The 23,883-nt window shown below is 39.0% G+C and overlaps 1 protein-coding gene across 1 annotated transcript in view; it reads left to right on the top strand.

The window, feature by feature from the left end:
* The window catches only part of LOC130072481 (cytoplasmic dynein 2 heavy chain 1), a 124,206-nt gene that overhangs the window by 38,943 nt on the left and 61,380 nt on the right, over positions 1 to 23,883 (top strand). Inside the window, exons 33-55 of the mRNA XM_056237603.1 lie at positions 1,309 to 1,514; positions 1,873 to 2,055; positions 3,631 to 3,813; positions 6,878 to 7,101; positions 7,653 to 7,762; positions 7,848 to 8,047; positions 10,073 to 10,337; positions 10,905 to 11,112; positions 11,806 to 11,935; positions 13,367 to 13,522; positions 14,024 to 14,283; positions 15,891 to 16,137; positions 16,224 to 16,375; positions 16,947 to 17,091; positions 17,508 to 17,610; positions 18,204 to 18,365; positions 18,996 to 19,117; positions 19,530 to 19,778; positions 20,271 to 20,379; positions 20,473 to 20,586; positions 21,767 to 21,909; positions 22,012 to 22,093; positions 22,851 to 23,011. Coding sequence (XP_056093578.1) covers positions 1,309 to 1,514; positions 1,873 to 2,055; positions 3,631 to 3,813; positions 6,878 to 7,101; positions 7,653 to 7,762; positions 7,848 to 8,047; positions 10,073 to 10,337; positions 10,905 to 11,112; positions 11,806 to 11,935; positions 13,367 to 13,522; positions 14,024 to 14,283; positions 15,891 to 16,137; positions 16,224 to 16,375; positions 16,947 to 17,091; positions 17,508 to 17,610; positions 18,204 to 18,365; positions 18,996 to 19,117; positions 19,530 to 19,778; positions 20,271 to 20,379; positions 20,473 to 20,586; positions 21,767 to 21,909; positions 22,012 to 22,093; positions 22,851 to 23,011 — 3,914 coding nt within the window. The remainder of the gene's footprint in view (positions 1 to 1,308; positions 1,515 to 1,872; positions 2,056 to 3,630; positions 3,814 to 6,877; positions 7,102 to 7,652; positions 7,763 to 7,847; positions 8,048 to 10,072; positions 10,338 to 10,904; positions 11,113 to 11,805; positions 11,936 to 13,366; positions 13,523 to 14,023; positions 14,284 to 15,890; positions 16,138 to 16,223; positions 16,376 to 16,946; positions 17,092 to 17,507; positions 17,611 to 18,203; positions 18,366 to 18,995; positions 19,118 to 19,529; positions 19,779 to 20,270; positions 20,380 to 20,472; positions 20,587 to 21,766; positions 21,910 to 22,011; positions 22,094 to 22,850; positions 23,012 to 23,883) is intronic.

The following is a 23,883-nucleotide window of genomic DNA, read 5'->3' as shown; positions in this document are numbered from 1 at the left end:
GTCTTCAGTGTCAAATGATCCTTCACAAATCAGTATAATATGAGGATTTGATGCTCAAGAAACATTTATTATTATTATCAATGTTGAAACAGTTGTTGGTCTGTCAGTTGTACAGTTTTTTTTTTTTTTTTAGGATTCTTTGATGAATAGGAAGTTCAAAAGAACAGAATTAGATGAAATAGAATCTTTTGTAACATTATAAATGTCTTTACTGTCCTTGATAAATAAAAGTATTGATTTCTTTCCTCCAAAAAATAAAATTCTCACTGACCCCAAACTTTTGAACGGTAGTGTATATATATAGGAGCCAATCTCATGAGTGCTTGGAAAAACACAAGATTTTAAGCAATCAAAAAAATCAATCAAAATTTGGGAACCTCTGAAATTGGGTCCCGGCAGGTTCAGTTCTGAGACGTGGAAAACACCGGATCACGAGCTGATCATGTGAGCAAAGTGCTCGCTTTACTTTGAAACATGCAGCACAAATGACTATATAGTTTGATAAGGGCCATATCACGCTTTCGATATTAGTTAGTTTGACAAATACTTTGCCAAAGCAATGGCGCAAACTTCAGAGAACTTTTATGTCATTATGAGAAGTTTACAAATATTTTCGGTTCATTGTGCCGCCACAGTCTCGGTAATTAATGGGAAAACCTATATATATATATATATATATATATATGATCCTCCTTATTAATAAATGTATGTCTGACACAAATCTCAAAATAGTAATTGGCTTTATATAAAATAAATAGGTATGTCTATGGTATGTCCTCATTTTGATGTAGTAAATGTGTGTGTTTGTTTCAAAGACACTGCTCTGTGTGTCTAATTTCTTTAATGTGAACCACAGGGGTTTTCTCACTGCAGGTGATTCTGAATAAAGCCTCTAATTCCCTGGCTGCATATTTATATCGTTTGCTTATTGTCTGATTAATCAAACGAACAAAGCAATTTGAACGCCTATAAAGCTCTTTAGTCCGTTTATGAGCGCAGGGGTTTATTCACTGAATGTTCAATGAGACTCTCTATAAATTCAAGTAAATGAAACTTAACACTGTTAACAGTTATTATGGCTAATTCTGCTTATAAGTCACTCAGGGAAAACTGCTGTTGCTCCGCGGTGTACATGATCCATTACAAACACTTATATATGTAAACACATCCCTCCACATCTGCTCCCAATCAAATCTGTACTTCAAATGTGTTTGTTTTTGAGGACTTCATTATTAGTGCTTCGGCAAGAACATTCATAAGCCGTTGATGCGAGTCAGATGCTGAATGTCTGGTGGTTTTGTTTTGTAGAATCAAGAGTTCTGCAGTTGAAACTAAAGGCTCTGATTCTGGACGTGATCCACAACATCTCGGTTGTTCAGAGTCTGAGAGAAGCTCAGATTCACACCACTGACGACTGGATCTGGAAGAAACAGTTGCGATTCTACCTGAACGCAGACCAGTGCTGCTCCATACAGATGGTGGACGCAGAGTTCAGCTACACCTATGAGTACCAGGTGAGGGGCAGATGATCAGCACACAAATGTGACACTGAGCCTGGTTGTGATGCAAATTATTACATTGTTTAAATTAATAATTGTATATGTACATTTCTGAAATGCATTAACCTAGACAGTTTCCTCTAAATTGTATTGTGGACTCATGCACTTTCTGTAAAGCTGCTTTGAGATGATGTGTATTGTGAAAAGCGCTGTACAAACACACGTGAATTGAATTGAATGCCCTCCTGGAGACCTACACTGGACACATTGCCATTGCATTTTTATATAAGTGTCACAAGGGATGCTGGTTCAGTCTCACATAAGGCTAGAATCTAATCCTCAGGCTGACTCTCGGTCTCTCACTTTCTTTCAGGGCAATGCTCCTAAACTGGTACACACACCTCTCACGGATAAGTGCTATCTGACACTGACACAGGCCATGAATATGGGTTTGGGCGGGAACCCCTACGGCCCCGCGGGAACTGGGAAGACTGAGTCCGTCAAAGCCTTGGGAGGATTGTTTGGTAGACAAGTGCTGGTCTTCAACTGTGATGAGGTACACACACACACACACACACAAACACGCTGTGATGAGGTACACACACACACACACACACTGTGATGAGGTACACACACACACACAAACACGCTGTGATGAGGTACACACACACACACACACACACACTGTGATGAGGTACACACACACACACAAACACGCTGTGATGAGGTACACACACACACACACACACACACACACACACACTGTGATGAGGTACACACACACACATGCACACACACACACACACACACACACACACTAACACAGGTACAAACATCCCTTTTGACTTCTTTTTCCTCTGGAAATCATTAGTTGTTAATGATAAAACATCAAACAAAACAACATTTATTATTTTGAAATATTATTACAAGTTAAAATAACCGTTTTCTTTGTGAATATATAGTAAAGTGTCATTTATTCCTGTGATCAAAGCTGAATGTTCAGCATCATTACTCCAGTCTTCAGTGTCACATAATCCTTCAGAAATCACTCTAAAGCCGCGTTTCCACCGCAATTACCAGGAACTATTTGTCCCAGGAACTTTTTTCATAGGAACTTTTTTTGCCCCAGAACGGTTGCTCACTGCGTTTACACCGTGGACTAAAGTACCGGGAAGATTAATCTGGTGACGTTGAACTGCGTGCGACTGCTCCTCCCAGTCTGCGCGTACTTGTTTTGAGTTTTAAGTATTGAGGAGATTCAAGCTGTGCTGTTTTTGTGTGCGATCTATTGGTTTACTAACGAGGTAATTAACAAAACGGCAGAAAAGAGACGAACACTAATACCAAAGCGTATTCATTTCAGAAAGCTCGTAATGCTAGATAGACAACGTTTGTTATCAGCTATAGCGGACATGACCGTGAGATGGATGGGACGAACGCGCGCCATCCGGCAGAGAGAACAAGGTAAAAGAACCAATCAGCATGTTCAGCGCACAAGTCCCACCCCGAAAGTTCCTGAACTCTGAAAAAGTACTACCTCGCCAGCAGGGACTTTCTGGGGGGGGATTTTTACCCGGAACTTCATTTAGACCCTGGTTCCTGCGGTGTAAACACACGGAGTACCACCCCAAAGTTCCTAGTTCCTGGGGAAAGTTCCTGCGGTGGAAACGCGGCTTAATATGATGATTTGATGCTCAAGAAACATTTATGATTATTATTATATGATATGCTGCTTCATATTTCTTTACAGGATTCAGCATTTTTTTTAAATAGAAATCTTTTGTAACATTATAAATGCATTTACTATCACTTTTGATCAATTTAATGCATCCTTGATGAATAAAAATATGTTTTATTTTAAATATAACTGTATAGGGACGTTTTCACAATAAGCCTTTACTTTTAAACAGCATTTTTCCATTTAGAGGTCGTGTCTTCACAGCACACATTGACAAAAAGCCAGTAAACCTGCTTAATGTTTCTTACTGATTCAGTATTATATTGATGCATTAATCTTCACGTTTCTGACTGGGAATAACAGTGTTGCCAGTACTGGAAAAGTTAATCAGGTGATTTTACAGCAATTAAACCGGTTTGATGTTTGAAGGTGTGTATAATCTCTGTGTATCAGGGTATAGATGTGAAGTCCATGGGGCGGATCTTCGTGGGGCTGGTGAAGTGTGGAGCGTGGGGCTGTTTTGATGAGTTCAATCGCCTGGAAGAGGCCGTGCTCTCCGCCGTCTCCATGCAGATACAAGCCATCCAGAACTCACTGAAGAACCAGCGGACCTCCTGCCAGCTGCTCAACAAAGAGGTGCGACAGACATAAGCCCTGTTCGGACGGGACTAGTTTAACATGGAGAGGTGGGGTAAAGTCAGTCCCTCCAGAAAAACGCGATTATGCGGTCGCATGATTCAGTGCATAATCAGCCAAAGTGGGGGCCGCATTTTTTCAAATACGCCGCACTTTCGCCGCATAAATTGACGATTTCCGTGCAAAATATGCGGGGTTTGCATGATTTCATAATCATCGCATTTTCGTTGCAAAAAAAGTCACAAATATCTTAGCCGAAAGTTGAAAAATGTTGCGTTTGCGTCACACGAGAGCCGCCGTTTCCCCCTGTTGCCATGGGATCGTTACGAAGTGACGTAATTACGCGACGTGAACATCATCGAAAAGCTGTAAAACAGGAGCACACTTTATTTTTAAATATTCATTTTTACAGAAGTTGTAGCATATTCCTTTTGTAAAGCAGAACTTGTTTAACTCATCAGTGTTTTGTAAGTTTGATGTGTTTATTAAGGACTGAAATCAAACAAGATGAGAACTGAAATATTCCAGCACTTTCTGTGATGTATACGCTTGCTTATCATAGGAAGTCATAAGAAATGACTCGTTACAGTAAGGTAGGAGCCTAGTGAGAACAGGGTGTTGGGGAATCACTTTTTCTCTTTTTCATCAAACCGCAGTTTTTGCAAGGTATCACAATTTCATCGCATAAAATTGCATAAATATCCCTCATATTCCATCGCATTTTTTAAGAAAACGGGCCTCATAATCAAGGGTTTTTGCCCGCAACAATCACAAAAAAACTCTGCGTTTTTCTGGAAGGTCTGTAAAGTCATTATTAACAGAGCTTCTCAGTGATTTGTTAACAAACAAGTATTCATTACTTCAATGAGCTCATTAAATTATTACATTGTTTAAATTAATACATTTTTCGCTAACTGTGACTTTGTATATGATGTACATTTCTAAAATGCATAACTTAAGCCCTATTCGCGCTGGATTAGTATTATCTGGGGACCTCGTGTGATTTAGCCTGTGATTTTACTCAAATTTACTGACTTATCTCCCGGATATGACGTCAATAGGCTATTGCTTGGAAATGTCTTTTCGTTAGGTCTAGCTGTATGATATTTAATTAAATAAACAGAATAAAGTTACTCACCGCATGCTGCTACATGTCATTCATCTCCATCTAATCATTCGTTTTGTTTTTGCTCTTCTGATGATTTTCAGCTTTCTCTTTAAAATTGTGTAGTTGTGTGTAGCGATATGACCCAGCACCCAAAATACTATCAAAACACTCCAAACCAGCCTCCATTCTTCGTGAAAGATGGATAAAAAGGTGCACATGAAACAAAAACCTTGAAAAAATTATATACAATCCCGCCAAATCACAGAGATGCCGATTCGCACGGGACTAATGTTATCACAGGACCTCGGTGTTTGGCGAAATATGGTAGGTCATTTACGGGGGAATTTTTACTTTACAAATTACAGACATGGCCGATTCGCACGGGATTAAGATCACAGACAAGCTCCGCAATTATTACAAATTACTAGAGGTCACCAGGTAATACTAATCCCGTGCGAATAGGGCTTTAGACAGTTTCCTCTAAATTGTATTGTGGACTCATGCACTTTCTGTAAAGCTGCTTTGAGATGATGTGTATTGTGAAAAGCGCTGTACAAACACACGCGAATTAAATTTAAGTCCCGCCCGAATGTGTCATCTCAGTAATCATTACGTACAGTAAAGATCAAAGCGACTTTTACCTTCCATAAAAAGGCCCGGAAAAATGACCTCACCCCCGTGCGAATAGACCCGCTGTCAATATGTACGTAAATATTACGTCATTTCCTGTTTAAAAGTCGTTTTCCACGGTTTTTCAAGTATGGAGGCTCTTGAAAAAGCATTCAGTTGCGTTCTAGACGCTGGGACAAATCTGTGGCAAAGCTCGAGTGTTTTACACACACCATTCAGATCAGAAAGAAGATCGAAAGCACTCGTTAGAGGCACGAAACATCTTTTAGCGTTAGCTAAGTGCCTATTACCAACATAATCCAATCTGAAGTTAATTAATATATCGTTTGACTGGACATAACTGTTTTATATGCATAAATATAGGTTTGAGCACGTGATATCAGGAAGCAACGTAATACACACACAATGTAAACCCTAACGCTCAAAATACTTAATTGGTTTGAGTAGGAAAAACTTAAATTAAACTAATTAGTTCAGTCAAATTAACTTTTATGAGTATTTAGCACTTTCTTTTTCTTTCAAGTTCACAGAATGGATATATTTTAAGTAAACTGAACTGTTTCATTGTTTTGAGTTTTATGTAATTATTCATTATTTTAATTTTGACAAACTTAAGTTTAACTGAAACGGCTGGGATGTATATTTCCCAGCATGATTTGCCGATGGCACTCGAAAGGGAGAGTAAAGGCTAAAATTAAGTGTAATACAATGTTTTTTTGTGCAAGATTAATGTTAAGCGGGTGATTTAGTAATGATTCATGTTTCGTTATGCTAATTTAGAAGAATTTCTCTTAATGTTGGTTTTAGGATAGTTACCATCATGGTGACAAGTGGTGCATGAGCTTGATTTGAGAGCAAATAAAACCTTTATATTGCTGCAAGTGTTACTGTATAGCATACTATTGTTAAGATGTTAACAAAATAGTATGTTAGCAAACTAGCTTGTTAAAGCTAGCTAAGTTTATACTAATAAAAGTGTTCACATTGAGATTACATGAAATTTTAAGTTAAATGTATGAATTAGTGTACTCAAACATTTCAAGTTAAGAACAATTCAAATGTACAAATACGAAATAAAAATGACTGATTGCCTTAAATTTTTTGAGTTGTGCCAACTTATTCGGGTTTACAGTGCATGAGTTATTACAAATCGAGTTACTCTCTCACTTCTGCTGATTTCGTACCCCGTGCGAATTGGCCATTATTATTACAGACGTCCTGTGGTAAAATTACATCCACCCTTGGTCCAAATAGGGCTATACACGCTTCAGTTCATGACACACACCAACACAAAAGAGTCAAGAGCGTCTGTGTGTGTGTTTTCAGGTGGAACTGGACCCAAACTCAGGCGTCTTTATTACCCTGAACCCAGCGGGTAAAGGATACGGAGGGCGGCAGAAGTTGCCGGATAATCTGAAGCAGCTTTTCCGACCGGTCGCCATGACGAGTCCTGATAACGAGCTCATCGCTGAGGTCATCCTGTATTCAGAGGGATTTAAGGAAGGAAAGGCACTTGGAAGAAAACTGGTCGCTATATTCAATCTGTCCAGGTAGAAGCTTGAGTGTTCATGTAATATAACACTACAGTTCAAAAGTTTGGTGTTGTTATATACTGTATATATATATATAAATACCTTCATTCATCAAGGATGCATTAAATTGATCAAAAGTGACATTTATAATTCTATCTAATAGATTCTATTCCAAATTAAAGCCGTTCTTTTGAAATTTCTATTCATCAAAAAATCCTGAAAAATAAAATGTATCAGTTTCCACAAAAATATGAAGAAGCACGACTGTTTACAACATTAACAATAATCATAAATGTTTCTTGAGCAGCAAATCATCATATTATACTGATTTCTGAAGGATCATGTGACACATTTTGACGTGTTCACATATAAAACAACTATTTTAAATTGTAATTATAGTTTCTTATTTTTCCTGATCAAATAAATGCAGCTTTCAAAGACATCAAAAAATATTTTGAACAGTAGCGTATATATCATTTATTTAAATAGAACTATTTGATATTTATTTATGACTATAATATTTCGATATGTAATCCACTGCATGTGAATATCTGTGTGTTTGCGTTCAGAGAGCTGCTGACGCCCCAGCAACACTATGACTGGGGTTTGCGCGCACTGAAGACGGTCCTGAAAGGCTGTGGGAGTTTACTGCAGTTACAGAGACTGAACAGCAACCCCTGTAAGAGACTCTCACTGGAATCAATAATCACATAACTTGATCAATAAACAATAAACGTCCATATTGTCTTCATGTCTGTCTGCAGTGAAAGAGAGCTGGTTAGTGGTTCAGGCTTTGAGGTTGAACACCATGTCAAAGTTGACGTTTGCCGACAGCTCTCGGTTCGATGCCCTGGTCAGAGACGTGTTTCCTGGAGTCGACTTTAAAGATGTGGAGTATGAGACGCTGAAATCCGCCCTGCTGTCTGTGTATGAAGAGGCACGCCTGGAGATCATCCCCAGTCAGGTACCTGCCTATGCACCCTACCTAGGGCTCTATGAAATCTCTTTTATTTTATCCCCAAGTACCATTTTTTGTTTCTCCCACATTTAATTTTCTAGATTCCATTTTTTCCCCCAGTTTTTAAATTTTTTGCATTGCTTTTTTTTCTTTTCTCTATGTACTATTTCTGGTTTCCGTTTTAATGGTTCAATTCAATTTTGGTAATCAAGAATTTGTATTTTCTTTCTGTATATTTTGTCTTTGTCATTATTTGATTGTCCCGTAATGACTTCTCTGAATGTTTTCATTTACTGTTGATTTATTCATGCTAACTTTGGCAAAATCGGTGTCGTTCTGCGTTATACTGTATATTTTTTGTGACTGTTTTCAGTGATTCCGTTCACGTTTTCCGCATCATAGAACTCAGTCATGTTGTAGTGTGTGTGTGTGTGTGTGTGTGTGTGTGTGTTCAATGATTCCGATCACGTTTACCGCATCATATAACTCAGTCATGTTGTAGTGTGTGTGTGTGTGTGTGTGTTCAATGATTCCGTTCACGTTTTCCGCATCATAGAACTCAGTCATGTTGTAGTGTGTGTGTGTGTGTGTTCAATGATTCCGTTCACGTTTTCCGCATCATAGAACTCAGTCATGTTGTAGTGTGTGTGTGTGTGTGTGTGTGTTTTCAATGATTCCGTTCACGTTTTCCGCATCATAGAACTCAGTCATGTTGTAGTGTGTGTGTGTGTGTGTGTGTGTGTGTGTTCAATGATTCCGTTCACGTTTTCCACATCATAGAACTCAGTCATGTTGAAGTGTGTGTGTGTGTGTGTGTGTGTGTGTTCAATGATTCCGTTCACGTTTTCCACATCATAGAACTCAGTCATGTTGTAGTGTCTGTGTGTGTGTGTGTGTGTGTGTTCAATGATTCCGTTCACGTTTACCGCATCATAGAATTCAGTCATGTTGTGTTGTAGTGTGTGTGTGTGTTCAATGATTCCATTCACGTTTTCCGCATCATAGAACTCAGTCATGTTGTAGTGTGTGTGTGTGTGTGTGTGTGTGTTCAATGATTCCATTCACGTTTTCCGGATCATAGAACTCAGTCATGTTGAAGTGTGTGTGTGTGTGTGTGTGTGTGTGTGTTCAATGATTCCGTTCACGTTTACCGCATCATAGAATTCAGTCATGTTGTGTTGTAGTGTGTGTGTGTGTTCAATGATTCCATTCACGTTTTCCGCATCATAGAACTCAGTCATGTTGTAGTGTGTGTGTGTGTGTGTGTGTGTGTTCAATGATTCCATTCACGTTTTCCGGATCATAGAACTCAGTCATGTTGAAGTGTGTGTGTGTGTGTGTGTGTGTTCAATGATTCCGTTCACGTTTTCCACATCATAGAACTCAGTCATGTTGTAGTGTCTGTGTGTGTGTGTGTGTGTGTGTGTTCAATGATTCCGTTCACGTTTACCGCATCATAGAATTCAGTCATGTTGTGTTGTGTGTGTGTGTGTGTGTTCAATGATTCCGTTCATGTTTACCGCATCATAGAACTCAGTCATGCTGTAGTGTGTGTGTGTGTGTGTGTTCAATGATTCCCTTCATGTTTTCCGCATCATAGAACTCAGTCATGCTGTAGTGTGTGTGTGTGTGTGTGTTCAATGATTCCGTTCATGTTTACCGCATCATAGAACTCAGTCATGTTGAAGTGTGTGTGTGTGTGTGTGTGTGTGTGTGTGTGTGTGTGTGTGTGTGTGTGTGTGTGTGTGTTCAATGATTCCGTTCACGTTTTCCACATCATAGAACTCCGTCATGTTGAAGTGTGTGTGTGTGTGTGTCCAATGATTCCGTTCACGTTTTCTGGATCATAGAACTCCGTCATGTTGAAGTGTGTGTGTGTGTGTGTGTGTCCAATGATTCCATTCACGTTTTCTGGATCACAGAACTCCGTCATGTTGAAGTGTGTGTGTGTGTGTGTTCAATGATTCCGTTCACGTTTTCTGGATCATAGAACTCCGTCATGTTGAAGTGTGTGTGTGTGTGTGTGTGTAGATAAAGAAGGCTCTGGAGCTGTACGAGCAGCTCCGGCAGAGGATGGGTGTGGTGGTGGTCGGGCCCAGTGGAGCGGGGAAGTCCACTCTGTGGAGGATGCTGCGGGCGGCGCTGGGTAAGATGGGCCGGCTGGTGAAACAGTACACCATGAACCCAAAAGCCATGCCACGCCAGCAGCTCCTGGGACACATCGACATGGACACGCGAGAGTGGTCCGACGGGGTGCTGACGTCCTCCGCACGACAGGTGGTGCGAGAGCCACAGGGTGAGGACTAATACACACACACACACACCAAATACAGTAACACACCAAACAAACACAAAATACACACATTCAGGGAATGTTAAATACTAGTGCTGGGCAACGATTAATCGTGATTAATCGCATCCAAAATAAAAGTTTGTGTTTACATAATATATGTGTGTGTACTGTGTATAATTATTTTGTATATATAAATACAAACATATGCATGTATATATTTTAGAAATATTTGCATGTATATTCTGTATATATATATATTTATAAATAATTTATATTATATATACATATTAATATATAAATAATACATTTCTCTTAAATGTATACATGCATGTGTGTGCATTTATATATACAAAATATACACACATATATTATGTAAACACAAACTTTTATTTTGGATGCGATTAATCGTTAATCACCCTATTAAATACACATCAACATTGATAATGAACACTAAACACACACATTACGCTTTACCAAGACCAAACACACTCAGCAAACACCCAATACACACAGTTGGAATGAAGTTTATTTTTCCTGATGGTGCTCTCCATTCCTCTCTTTCTCTTTCAGAGGTGAGCTCATGGATTATATGCGATGGAGACATTGACCCAGAGTGGATTGAGTCATTAAACTCTGTGCTGGACGATAATCGCTTGCTCACGATGCCCAGCGGTGAGAGGATTCAATTCGGCCCCAACGTCAACTTCCTGTTTGAGACACACGATCTGAGCTGCGCCTCACCAGCCACCATCTCCCGCATGGGCATGATCTTCCTCAGGTAACGCTTCGAAACCATAGACTGTAGACAAATATGGACGTAGTGTCCGTGATGTCACCCGTATGTTTGCATTTTTGAAGCCCAAAGTGGGCGGAGCCGGCCGTCGCCATCTTGGCAGCGCGTCACTCCCGGATAAACGAAAATGGGCAAAAGGCGGGATTAGCTGAGGTGACGTGACGCTAACAGACAGCAGACAAACGGCTAGCAGTGACATCAGCGGCAATCCACCTGTCACTCAAGTGGCCACGCCCTTAATTATGCAGAACTTTAAGGCTTAATATCATTTAAACGGATGAGTTGTAAAAAAATTCACCCTCCTCACAGTTTTCATGAAGGGCAAAATTAGCTATATAGAGCAAAAACACCTTTTGCACCAGGCTGTAAACATGTTGTTTTCTGCTGTAAAGTTGGGCATTTTAACATGGGAGTCTATGGGATTGACTCTCTTCTGGAGCCGGTCTCTAGTGGCCAGTCGATGAACTGCAGTTTAAGTCACTTCCGTGTAGGATTCAAGAGAGAGACAGGAAGGTTGCCGCTTGTTCTAAACACTGCACAGCTTCATCCAACCTAAATCAGCCAATCAGCTGTCAGTTTGCTCATGTACCGTCCCCAAAAAGCAGTCAATCATGCATGTCTATTTAAATATCATTGCAGTTTAGATTTTAATTCCATTACATTTTATGTGTGTTACAGTGATGAAGACACTGACGTCGGCTCTCTCGTGAAGTCGTGGCTGAAGAGGGAGGATGAAGACAACAGGATGAATCTGGAGAACTGGCTCAACGATTATTTCCACAGAGCTCTGGAATGGGTTCTCAAACAGGTGCTGTCCCGTCACACACACTCCTTTACAGGGCCGTGCACAGACATTTTGAAGGGCAGTGGCTTAAACCAAAAAAGGGGGCACTATAAAGGAGTTTGACTGACAACATACATGATGCCCCCCCCCCCCCCCCCCCCCACAACACATTTTCACACAAAATCTGTTGCTCCATCAATTTACAAACATATATTTTTCTGCAATCATATGTGAAAGCAAATGTTAGGGTGTGCCTTTAGCCCCATTGTAACCTACAGTAGCTAATATACTAAGGTAGCCTATACTATTCATTTAGATCAGTGTTCATTTTGACAGCAAATTTTGATTTAGTCTTTTGACTTAGTTTTAGTCATATTTTAGTCATCTGAATTGTTTTAGTTTTAGTCGACGAAATACAATAAGGTTTTAGTCGACTAAATCTACAGTAGATTTAGTCGACTAAAATTTAATGGGTTTAGTGTTAAATTGTAATGCATTAATTTAGAATTTCTCTAAAACGTCCAAACCCATTATATATTCCCGTAGAAAACATCTATTAACCTGATAATATTAATAATTTTTAAAGTTTGAACATGCAATACAAACACATATTTAGCACTGTGACATAAAATAATATCTTAAAATTAAAGTCTTACATACATCATTCTTTATTATTTCAAGCAGACATATTTATTTGTATGAATTAAATATAATTAATCCTTATTAAAGCTATTAAAGAGCAGTGAATGCTTTTCTCTTTTTATTTTGTTGTTTGATTAATATTAAGTGCACAGACGGCATTAGGTTTATTACGCACTGTCACTTTAAGACCGAGTGTGCAGATCCAATTGCACTGATGCACATCCGATATTCTCACAACTGTACGTTCTGTAAAGACATAACTGACTGCGTTTAAGTGAATACTCTCCAAAACGGACATTTAGACATAATGTTGTGTGTATTTGTCCATTCAGACGCGAAAGAGAGCTCAGTTCAGTCCTTGCGCGCTGCTCTGTCTATGTACAGGGCTGCACGCGTCGGGTTGTGTGTGTTTGTGTGTGTGTGTGTGTGTGTGCACGCACAGAAAAAAATACAGAATAAAGGCCATTGCACACTGCGTTTTTTCGTATTCGTGATCGTTGGCTCTGAATTGTCAAAACACCATTCAAACTCCATTCATTTTTTATGACGGACGAAAGTTTCGGAGGCAGTGTGCAAGTGTGATTGACATAACGTGAGGTCGTATTTATTTTTTAACGTGCGAAAATTCTGGAGCGATAACATAACGTTTTTATGGAAATCCTCTGGAGGGTTAGGGAGGGGGCGAGAGGGGCACCTCAGCTGATGAGGGCAGAAGGGCAGTGGCTCTAGCCACCGGACCACCCCCCTGTGCACGGCCCTGCTCCTTTAACCCGTTCATGTTCATCATAAACATCTCCATCTGTCTCTCTGCAGAGTGATTTTGTGGTGGACACCAGTCTGGTCGGGACGGTGCTGAACGGTTTGTCCCATCTGAGAGGGGTCAGGGAGAGAGGACAGTTTGTCGTTGGACTCATCCGTGGTTTGGGAGGAAACCTCGCGCTCAAATGCCACCAGGAGTTCGCCAAGGAGGTCAGAGCCGACCCTGATTTATGGGAAATGTAATTTCATGCCTGCTCAGCCTTATCGCCTGTCATTAAATTTAGGAGCCGCTCCCTTAGATTAACGCGAGTCGTAATTTTCAGCAGTGAAACTTTGATGTGATTCGATCAGGGGTCAAAATCTACATTTTATGTTGTCCGCTCTTAAAGTCAGTCAAGGTTTCTTGCACCATAAAGAGTCATAATTTAGTTTTCATGGTCGTTTTCTGTCCTCTCTCTGACCAGTAGAAATGATCAGGCGTTTTTTGTATGTTCTTAGTATTGAAGTGTTCTTCACTGAGCTTGAATTACAACATTGTTTAAATTAATAAATCTTTCGCTAACTGTGATTTTGTATATGTACATTTCTGAAATGCATAACTTAGACAGTTTCCTCTAAATTGTAATGTGGACTATGTGTAATTGAGATGATGTGTATTGTGAAAAGCGCTGTACAAACACACGTGAATTGAATTGTTCTGAATGTGTTTAGGTTCTGAGTTGGGCCAGAGAAAGCCCTCCTGACCCTCGTAAGCCTCTGGACACGTACTACGACCCCGCGTCTGGCCGTCTGTGCGCGTATGAGCTGCAGCGAGGGGAAGGTGTGTGTGAGGAGGACCTCAGTAACCCACACAATCTCCCCGTCATACACACACCTGACATGCAGCGCGGACTCGACCTCTTCACCCCGTGGCTCTCGTCCAATCACAGGCAGCCGTTCCTGCTGGTGGGGCCGGAGGGTTGCGGGAAAGGGTATATGACACACATTCACATTTACATGTTTTCATCACATTTTAATTAGGTTAGATTCTCATTTTGCATATATTTTAGTTAGTGCTGGGCGACGATTAATCGCATCCAAAATTAAAGTTTGTGTTTACATAATATATGTGTGTGTACTGTGTATAGTTATTTTGTATATATGAAAACACACACATGCATGTATATATTTAAGAAATATTTGCATGTATATATATTAGGGCTGTCAGTTAAACGCGTTATTAACGGCGTTAACGCAAACCCATTTTAACGGTGTTAAATTTTATCGCGCGATTAACGGTCTTTTTGGCCTAGCAAACTTTGTAGTTTTTTTTTCACATGCTTTTTGCAACAGGACGCGGCGCTGCGCTATGAAACCCATTCATTTCAATGGCTTCGTCGACCAAAGCGCAAGCGGATCTAGCTAGACCGGAAACAAAACAACAGGCACGACGCCGCACACACTCGTTTGGGCTTGCGAGCCGGCCAAATAGTAGGTTAACGTTACGTTTTGAGTGGATGACGAGCGCGAGACGCCGAAATGGATGCCAATAAGATTCTGAATTGAAAGTTTACTTTTAAAAAGTTGCTAAATGGTTCCATTGACGAGACCAAAGTGATCTGTGTGTTTTGTCGTTGTGAACTGAGCTATCATCATCACAGCACGTCCAGTCTGAAATACCACTTTTCTTTTCTTTTTGTGTTGTGTTTAATGTTTCACATATACTGTTCTAAATTATTACAAATCATCATAAGATATGAAGAGCATTAAAGATAACATTCATATCAATGAAATTAAAGAACATTCGAATCACATATTAGAAACAAGAAAAAGAAAGAAAGAAAAAAAACAATGGAAAGGAGGTATACATGTATAATTAAAATAAAGAAGAGGAATTTAATTATTTTGAAACACCACTTGATGGCCAAGCACACACACACACACTCACACACACACACACACAGCTGATGCGAATTCTCCGCCCCCTCGTCAATATCAGGACCTCGTCAGTATTTCTTTCACCCTTTTATTGATGGACAGTGCTTTATTGTGTGAGAGATTAATTGCTCCAAGTGAGAATGTTAGTGTGAAATTGAACACAGTATATGCCAATGTTGTTTTCAATAAAAAACATTTGCACAAAGCAAGCCGATCCACTTTTCCATGTTGATAAGAGCATTAAAATGAGAAAAAATAATGGGACAAAAAGAAATCAAGAGACATTTAGAATAGATACAAATGTGCGATTAATCGCGAGTTAACTATGACATTAATGCGATTAATCGCGATTAAATATTTTAATCGTTTGACAGCACTAATCTATATATATTTATATATAATTTAGATTTAATATAAATATTTTATATATAAATGACACATTTTTCTTAAATATATACATGCATATGTGTGTATTTATATATAAAATAATTATACACAGTACACACTCATATATTATGTAAACCCAAGCTTTTATTTTGGATGTGATTAATCGTTGCCCAGCACTAATTTTAGTGAAACACACTGTTGAACCCTGATTATACAAATACACATGCACAAAAAGACAGATTAATTGATACGATGCTCTGTGTGTGTGTGTCAGGATGCTCCTGCGCTGTGCTTTCGCTCAGCTTCGCTCCACACAGGTGTCCGTTGTGCACTGCAGCGCTCAGACGTCCTCCCGTCACGTCCTGCAGAAACTCTCGCACATGTGTTTGATCATCAGCTCCAACACGGGACGCGTGTACCGTCCCAAAGACTGTGAGAGGCTAGTGCTCTACCTCAAAGACATCAACCTGCCCAAACCCGACAAGTGGGGCACCAGCAACATCATTGCCTTTCTGCAGCAGGTCGCATGCTACACTTTTTGTTTTTGTTTTTGTGCAAATCAAGGTTTCTTGCACCAGTTTTCACAGGTTTTTTTTTTTTCCTACAGGTTTTGACATATCAGGGCTTCTATGATGAGAACCTGGAGTGGGTCGGGCTGGAGAACATTCAGATTGTGGCTTCAATGTCAGCAGGTGGCGCTGTGGGGCGGCACCCGCTCACGTCACGCTTCACCTCGATCGTGCGCATCTGCACCATTGAGTGAGTACTGATACACACACACTTACACATGTGCACTCAGATATCTAAATGATATGGACGCTTTTTTCCACCACGGGATAAAAAATAAAAGTGATATCTCACAATTCAGACTTTTTATTCTCACAATTGCGAGTTTAGAGATCTTAGAAATGTTCCCCCGCAGAATTACGACTTATCATCTTGCAATTCTTTGTTGTCGTTGTTGTTTCCACCATGGAATAAAAAAATACAAGAGGTAATTGTGACTTTTTATCTCACAATTCTCACTTTTTTTTCTCGAAATTGCAATTTTGAGATAAAAAATCAAATCACAATTGCCTTTTTTATTTTTAAACAAGCTTCCATTAAATGGGGACATTGCATAGAGTTCCATTATCTTTATACTAAGCTAGCTAGTTATAAATACTATAACCTCTAACCCTAACAGACGACTTTCTGCATTCATGAGCACATCCTCAAAAGGAAGTTTTGGGTGGTTTTGTGAGGTCGATCACACTTTTGGGTACACATTTGTCCCCAAAAATGTTTACGAAGGCACACACACACACTCACTAATCCATCTCTCCTGTAGTTATCCAGACAGAGAGCAGCTGCAGACCATCTATAGCGCATACCTGAAGCCCGTGCTGCAGAGGACTCTGGGTAATGATCCAACCTGGAGCTCTGCAGGGAAGATCCACCAGCTCGCCGGCTCATTGGTGCAAGTCTACGAGCAGGTCAGATGTGATTGGGCATTTCATCTGTGTTGATGTCATTGTGTTAATGTGATGTACAGAACCGTTCAAAAGTTTATGGTCAGTAAACATTTTTGGAAAGAAATCTCTTCTGCTCACCAAGGCTGCATTTATTTGATCAAAAATACAGTAAAAACTCAAATAAATAGCAGTTTTCTATTTAAATGTAATTTATTCCTGTAATCATTTCTGAATTTTCAGCATCATTACTCCAGTTTTCAGTGTCACATGATCCTTCAGAAATCTTTTGTAACTTTATACACGTCTCTACTGTCACTTTTGATCAATTTAATGCATCCTTGAAGAATAAAAGTATACATTTCTTTCAAAAAAAGAGAAATCGCACTGACTCCAAACTTCTGTATGATATTGTAAGTTTTGACTGGTTTGTGTTTTAGGTGAAGGCTAAATTCTCGGTAGATGATCACAGTCATTACCTGTTCACCCCGTGTTTGCTCACACAGTGGGTCCTGAATCTGCTGCGATACGACCTGAGTGCAGGTGAGCTCAATACATTCATAATTCACTAACACGTCCCAAAACTGACGCCTCAGTGTCCCCAAAAACAGAGGAATAAAATAAGACATGAGACATGAGACCTTCTGAGGCAGAACCCTAATTGAAACCTCAGAAGTGACTGATTTGAAACACTCTTGAAACACAGCGTTTACGTCCATACCTTTTATTTTCAATGCATTCCTGTATCTTAAAATCATGGGATCGATTCGCATGGAATGCATGAACTGATAAAATGTAATGCAAAATAAGTCAGTTTGAACTGCCAAATGCATAAATGTGTAACTATTGATACTGATCAGGATTGAATTAAATATATATAATATATTCACAGTGAATTTATGCTCAATTATGTCCAGTTTTGTGTCCAAAAAGTCAGCATAATGTTTCATGCCTATCATTTGGAACAGTCTTTCTGTCAGAAGTACATCTATGATGCTCTAAAATGCCTATTTAGTGACTTTTATTTCACATGTTGACTTGCTAAAAGGTGTTTGGAATTAAAGTAAGCTTAATCCATGAACAATAGAGGTCAGTGAGGTTCTTCCCATGTGTTCTGTGTGTGTTTGTGTGCACAGGTAAATCGGCTGTAGATTCAGTCCTCGAGGCGGTGGCGTATGAAGCCCGGCGTCTGTTCAGGGACCGGATCGTGTCCTCTAAAGATATGAATGTGTTCGATAACATCCTGTCCTCCGTCATCAGGGGCGACTGGGGCTCGGACACACTTGACAACATGACAGGTCACACACTCACACTTACACTGCCGTTCACGGATGCGTTCAATTGATCGAAAGACATTTATAATGTCACAAAATTACACTTTCTATGAAGTCCACGCTTATAATGAATTATAGTTTGAAGTATGAGCATACACATTAAAAAAGCGAATGCATGACTTAGAAGTAATTATTAAAATAATATAAATGTAAATATATATATTTATAGTAAATGAGTATAAATGGAGCTATAATTCATTATAAGCATGGACTTCATCGAAAGTGTTACCATAATTTTTTTTTTTTCAAATGAATGCTGTTCTTTTGAACTCTATTTATGAAAGAATCCTGAAAACACAAAAATATGAAGCAGCACAACTGTTTTCAACACTGATAATAATCATAAATGTTTCTTGATCATCAAATCATCATATTAGAGTGATTTCTGAAGGATCATGTGACACTGAAGACTGGAGTAATGATGCTGAAAACTCCGCTTTGATCACATGATTAAATGAAACTTATTCACATAGAAAACAGTTCTTTTAAATTGTAGTAATATTTCACGTTCTCACCATTTTACCGTATTTTTGATCAAATAAATGCAGCCTGGATCGGACCCTGTGATTGTTCATTTGTGCTGTTTTACCACAGATACGTACTTTGTAACATGGGCGGCGTCTCATGAGGGTCGTTCCCCTGGTCAGCCTCTCCCGCCACACGGCAAACCACTCGGGCGTCTCAACGCCAGTGACCTCAGAGAGATCATACACAAGGTGAGAAAGGAAATGAAATTATTACACATATTCATAGTCAGTTCCTCCAGTTTTTACACGATTTGAGTGCATTATCTTGGTAACACTTGGTTACAGTATTTATTCATCTTTGTTAATGTTAGTTAATAAAAATACAGCTGTTCATTGTTTGTTCATGTTAGTTCACACTGCATTAACTACTGTTAACAAATACAACCTTTGATTTTAATACCTATTAGTAAATGTTGAAATTAATATTAACTAAGATTAATAAATGCTGTAGAAGTATTGTTCATTCTTAGTTCCTGTTAACTAAGGTAGTTAACTAATGTCGTAACTAACATTATCGTAATGCACTCACATTATTATTATGTAAATATGATTTTTAAAGACATTTCTTTTGAGCACATGATCTTGTTTTGTGTCTCCTCAGGGAATAGTTTTGTACGGCCGTGATAACCGTGAGTTGGACATCCTGTTGTTCCCGGAGGTTCTGGACTACATGTCTCGAGTGGACCGTGTCCTGAGCTCTCCGGGCGGGTCGTTGCTTCTCGCGGGTCGTAGCGGTGTCGGCCGGCGCACGGCTACATGTGTGGTCAGCCACATGCACGGGGCGTCTCTCTTCACTCCGAAAATCTCACGCTCATACTCGCTCAAACACTTCAAATCTGACCTGAAAACTGTAAGTCTCAGTCCATGCTGACTCTCTGCGAGCTACATCTACATTTAGTCATTTTAGCAGACGCTTTTGTCCAAAGCGACTTTTCATGATGACTCGCTTGCTTTAGTCCCCATTTTGAGGCAAAAACAACGCAAGAAATGCTCAAAATACAAAGTTCAGGCATTGCTTAGAGTAGCATAGGCCAGCTAATAACACATGGTGTCATTCAAACTCACTCACTCTCTCTCTCTCTCTCTCTCTCTCTCTCTCTCTCTCTCTCTCTCTCTCTCTCTCTCAAATTGAAATGAGCTTTATTGGCATTGCTTGTACAGTATTCCCAAAGCATTGGCCATTACATAAGCAATGAGCAAATAATCAATAAAGCAATCAGTAAACAAATACATGAATGCATTTATATAAACAAGAAAAAACCCTTTTGTACATTTGCACCTACATCCAGACACGATAAGAATAGTTGTGGCTTGAGTTTTGCCTCTCTCTCTGTCTCTGTAGGTCATGCAGTCGGCCGTTGTGGACGGTCAGCAGGTTGTTCTGTTGTTAGAAGATCATCAGTTTGTCCATCTGTCCTTCCTGGAGATGGTCAATAGTCTGTTGTCGTCAGGTCAGTTCAAACCTCACTGTGTATTACCTAAGAAAATACGAAAATCTGCTACACACAGTATCATTACTAAATCATATTTTATGTTCGTAACAGGTGAAGTTCCAGGTTTGTACTCTACTGAAGAGTTGGAGCCTCTACTATCATCTCTGAAAGATCAGGCGTCACAGGACGGATTTACCGGTCCGGTTCTCAACTATTTCTCCCAACGTAAGGACACGCACACACACACACACACACACACACACACACACACACACACACACACACACACACACACACACACACATGTAAATGTTTAGGTGGGTGACATTAGCTATATATTATTCTTTACTAATTCAATACATTTTATAAAGTAAGATGTTATTTATGTTATTTATTTATTACATTTGATCAAGTTAATAAAATAATTTAATTTTAATTTTATTTAATTGTATTATTTTATACGTTGAATGCAACATAGGTCACTTTGGAAAAAAATGTGTCTGCTAAATACAGAAATGTAAATGTTTGGGTGGGAGACATTGCTTTTCTCAACAACAACAAAAAATGTTTCAATAAATGTCAATAGACTTTAATGCAAATCATATTTTATATTTACTACTGCTAGCCGGTGACTGATGGTGTTCTCATCCTACAGAACATGTTATTCGATAAACATTTGCAAACAAATGCAAGATGTCAAGTATTTGGATCGATGTTTCTGGAGAGAAAGACTAAAGTATATTTTAAATTTGTAAATCTGCTAAAATTTGTAGTCTTTCCAGTGACCACAAAACTAAAAACAAGCCACAAAACTAATACTATCAACTTGTGTGTGTGTGTGTGTGTGTGTTACTTTGCAGTCCTGAGCTGCTCATCCAGTCGTCTAGGCTGTGTGTGTGTGTGTGTGTGTGTGTGTTACTCTGCAGTCCTGAGCTGCTCATCCAGTCGTCTAGGCTGTGTGTGTGTGTGTGTGTGTGTGTGTGTGTGTGTGTGTGTGTGTGTGTGTGTGTGTTACTCTGCAGTCCTGAGCTGCTCATCCAGTTGTCTAGGCTGTGTGTGTGTGTGTGTGTGTGTGTGTGTGTGTGTGTGTGTGTGTGTGTGTGTGTGTGTGTGTGTGTGTGTGTGTGTGTGTGTGTGTGTACTTTGTGAGTATTGTTATTATCACTAACTACAACTATTAGAAATCATTTTGTTAAAAAAAAAACTGAAATAGAATAAAATATGAATATTAGGTAAAAAACGTAAAAAAAATTCGCAACTAACTGAAATAACTAAAATACGTTTTTAAGTTGAAGGATTAAAATGACAAACTAAAATTGAAATAACAATAAATAAAAGCTAATTCAAAATATGAATAAACACTATAATAGTGCATAAATGAGTGTGTTTGTGTGTGTTTGTGCAGGCGTTCAGCAGAACCTCCATGTGGTTTTGATCATGGACTGCACTAACGAGCACTTCACCATTAACTGCGAGAGTAACCCCGCCCTCTACAGGAAGTGCTCCGTGCAGTGGATGGAGGGCTGGTCCGACAGCAGTATGAAGAAGGTCAACTGAGAAACACTGTCATTTCAGTCACATCTGTATTTATTCATTCATTTAGTTGACATCTCTCTGGTCATGTGACTCTCTTTTTTCTTCTTTTTTTAGATCCCAGAGATGTTGCTGTCAAGGATGGAAGAAGAAGATGAGAAAAATGGAGAAATACAGAAGAAGAAGAAGAAGAAATCTGGTATGTCATTGAAGAAAAGGGAGTGTACTTATGACTGTTCGTGGATGTTAACATCCTTCCCTCGCACTTTGTAACACATCTTTCCCTCTCGTTTCAAAATGACCCGAAGCCCTAAAATTATACTTTTTTTTTTTTGTCCAGAAAGCTTATTTTATTTTATTTTGATAATAATTTTTCAATTTACTTAATGCAATTTTTTGGGAGTTTTTTGTTATTTTTTTCTTTTATTTACCTTTTAATTACTAGATTTGATCAATAAATAATAAATAAATAGTAATTTAAGCACATTCCACACATTCTTTCAACTTAAATTCAAAATAACCTTCAATTTCATGCATAACCCTTTTAATTCAGTTTAAAATATCTTACATTAGGTGTCTTTGTGACCTCTTGTGAAAAAAAAAAATATATATAAATGGTATTTCATGACTAGATGGCCTCTATTTGGATCCTAAAGTCAGTTTTTCTTCAGTGTGCATTCAGATACACATGTAGACATTATAAGATAATTTTATGGTAAAGTTTGAGCATTTTTAGTTTGAATTTTGAGCATTTTTAGGTTTTTCTATGTGTACTCCTCAAATCCATTTTTTTTTTTTGTGTATTCGTGGTTCAAGTGCGACAAAAGTCGAATTGTCTTAACCCCTCGGATGAACACTCAATTTTTAAAAAAAATTAAACAAATTATTTTCGGGTCAATATGACCCGAGGGAAGGATGAGGGTTTTTAAACTGCTCTCTGATTGGTTGTCTCTCAGCATCCGTGCATGCAGAGCTCTATCGGTCGTTCCTGGCGATCCACGAGTCGTGTCGGGAATTCGGAGCCACTCCTAGTCAATACCTGAGCTTTCTGCAGGTGTACCAGTCCATCTACAGCTCCAAACGCAAGGAGCTGACCCACAAACAACAGCATCTACAGGTGAGCAGCTTCAGGAGAATCAGCCCATATGCTAATGTTTGGGCTGTGTTCCCGACCGGAACATAAAGGGCATTACACACACAAATGAACGGTTAGCATTACAAGATTATTTATTTAGGAAAACATGATGGGATTTAAATAAACAAGAGAAAATAATAGTGCAGTGGGGTAATGAATGTTGGTAAATAAAAGACAAACTAAAATAGAACAAATTGGAGCAAACGACTTCTCTGGAGAACTACGTTTCACCGGAGGAAGTAACGTTGGGTAATTCGGTCCAAACATTTATACTATCAACGCATAAATTATCCAATTAACCCTTTAGAACCGGCTGTGTCATCGCCGATTAATTTGATTAATTTTATCGTAACTCTTCACCCGTTCGCAGTATCAAAACCATTCAAATTGCCCCTGACAGTAGACAACATGCGCTTTTCGGGGAAACTGACCGGGTAAACCTTGAGGTAACATGCGCTTTTCATGCAATATCCGGGTCATTACGGTAATTTCATGCTTTCCACTTGCATGTGGAAAATAAAAGTGCAGCTGTGTCATAACTTGCATGGAATTCAAAAATAGAGAAAACAAAAGTGCAGCTGTGTCAAAATATGTATCAAGTTCAAAAATAGAAAATAAATAAAAGTGCCACTTTGCAATCTGTTAAAAAAAGAAAAGAAGAGAAATCCATTTGGCAAGACAGGTCTATTTAAAAAAATTAAAATAGACATAACATAGCCTACTGTTTGATATGGGATTAAAATGATGGGCAGTGTATGATATATAAACTAATGATTAATTATTTTAATATTCCTTTGTTCTGAACAGAGCATGTGAGCGGAGAGCGCATTTCTGAATATTCCTCGGCTCGCTCA

Source organism: Rhinichthys klamathensis, unplaced genomic scaffold, assembly GCF_029890125.1.
Source record: "Rhinichthys klamathensis goyatoka isolate OS25496 unplaced genomic scaffold, OSU_Roscu_1.1 h1tg000490l_1, whole genome shotgun sequence".
Taxonomy (NCBI): Eukaryota; Metazoa; Chordata; class Actinopteri; order Cypriniformes; family Leuciscidae; genus Rhinichthys; species Rhinichthys klamathensis.
Note: the sequence above shows the minus strand (reverse complement) of the source record. Positions and strands in the feature narration are given on the sequence as shown.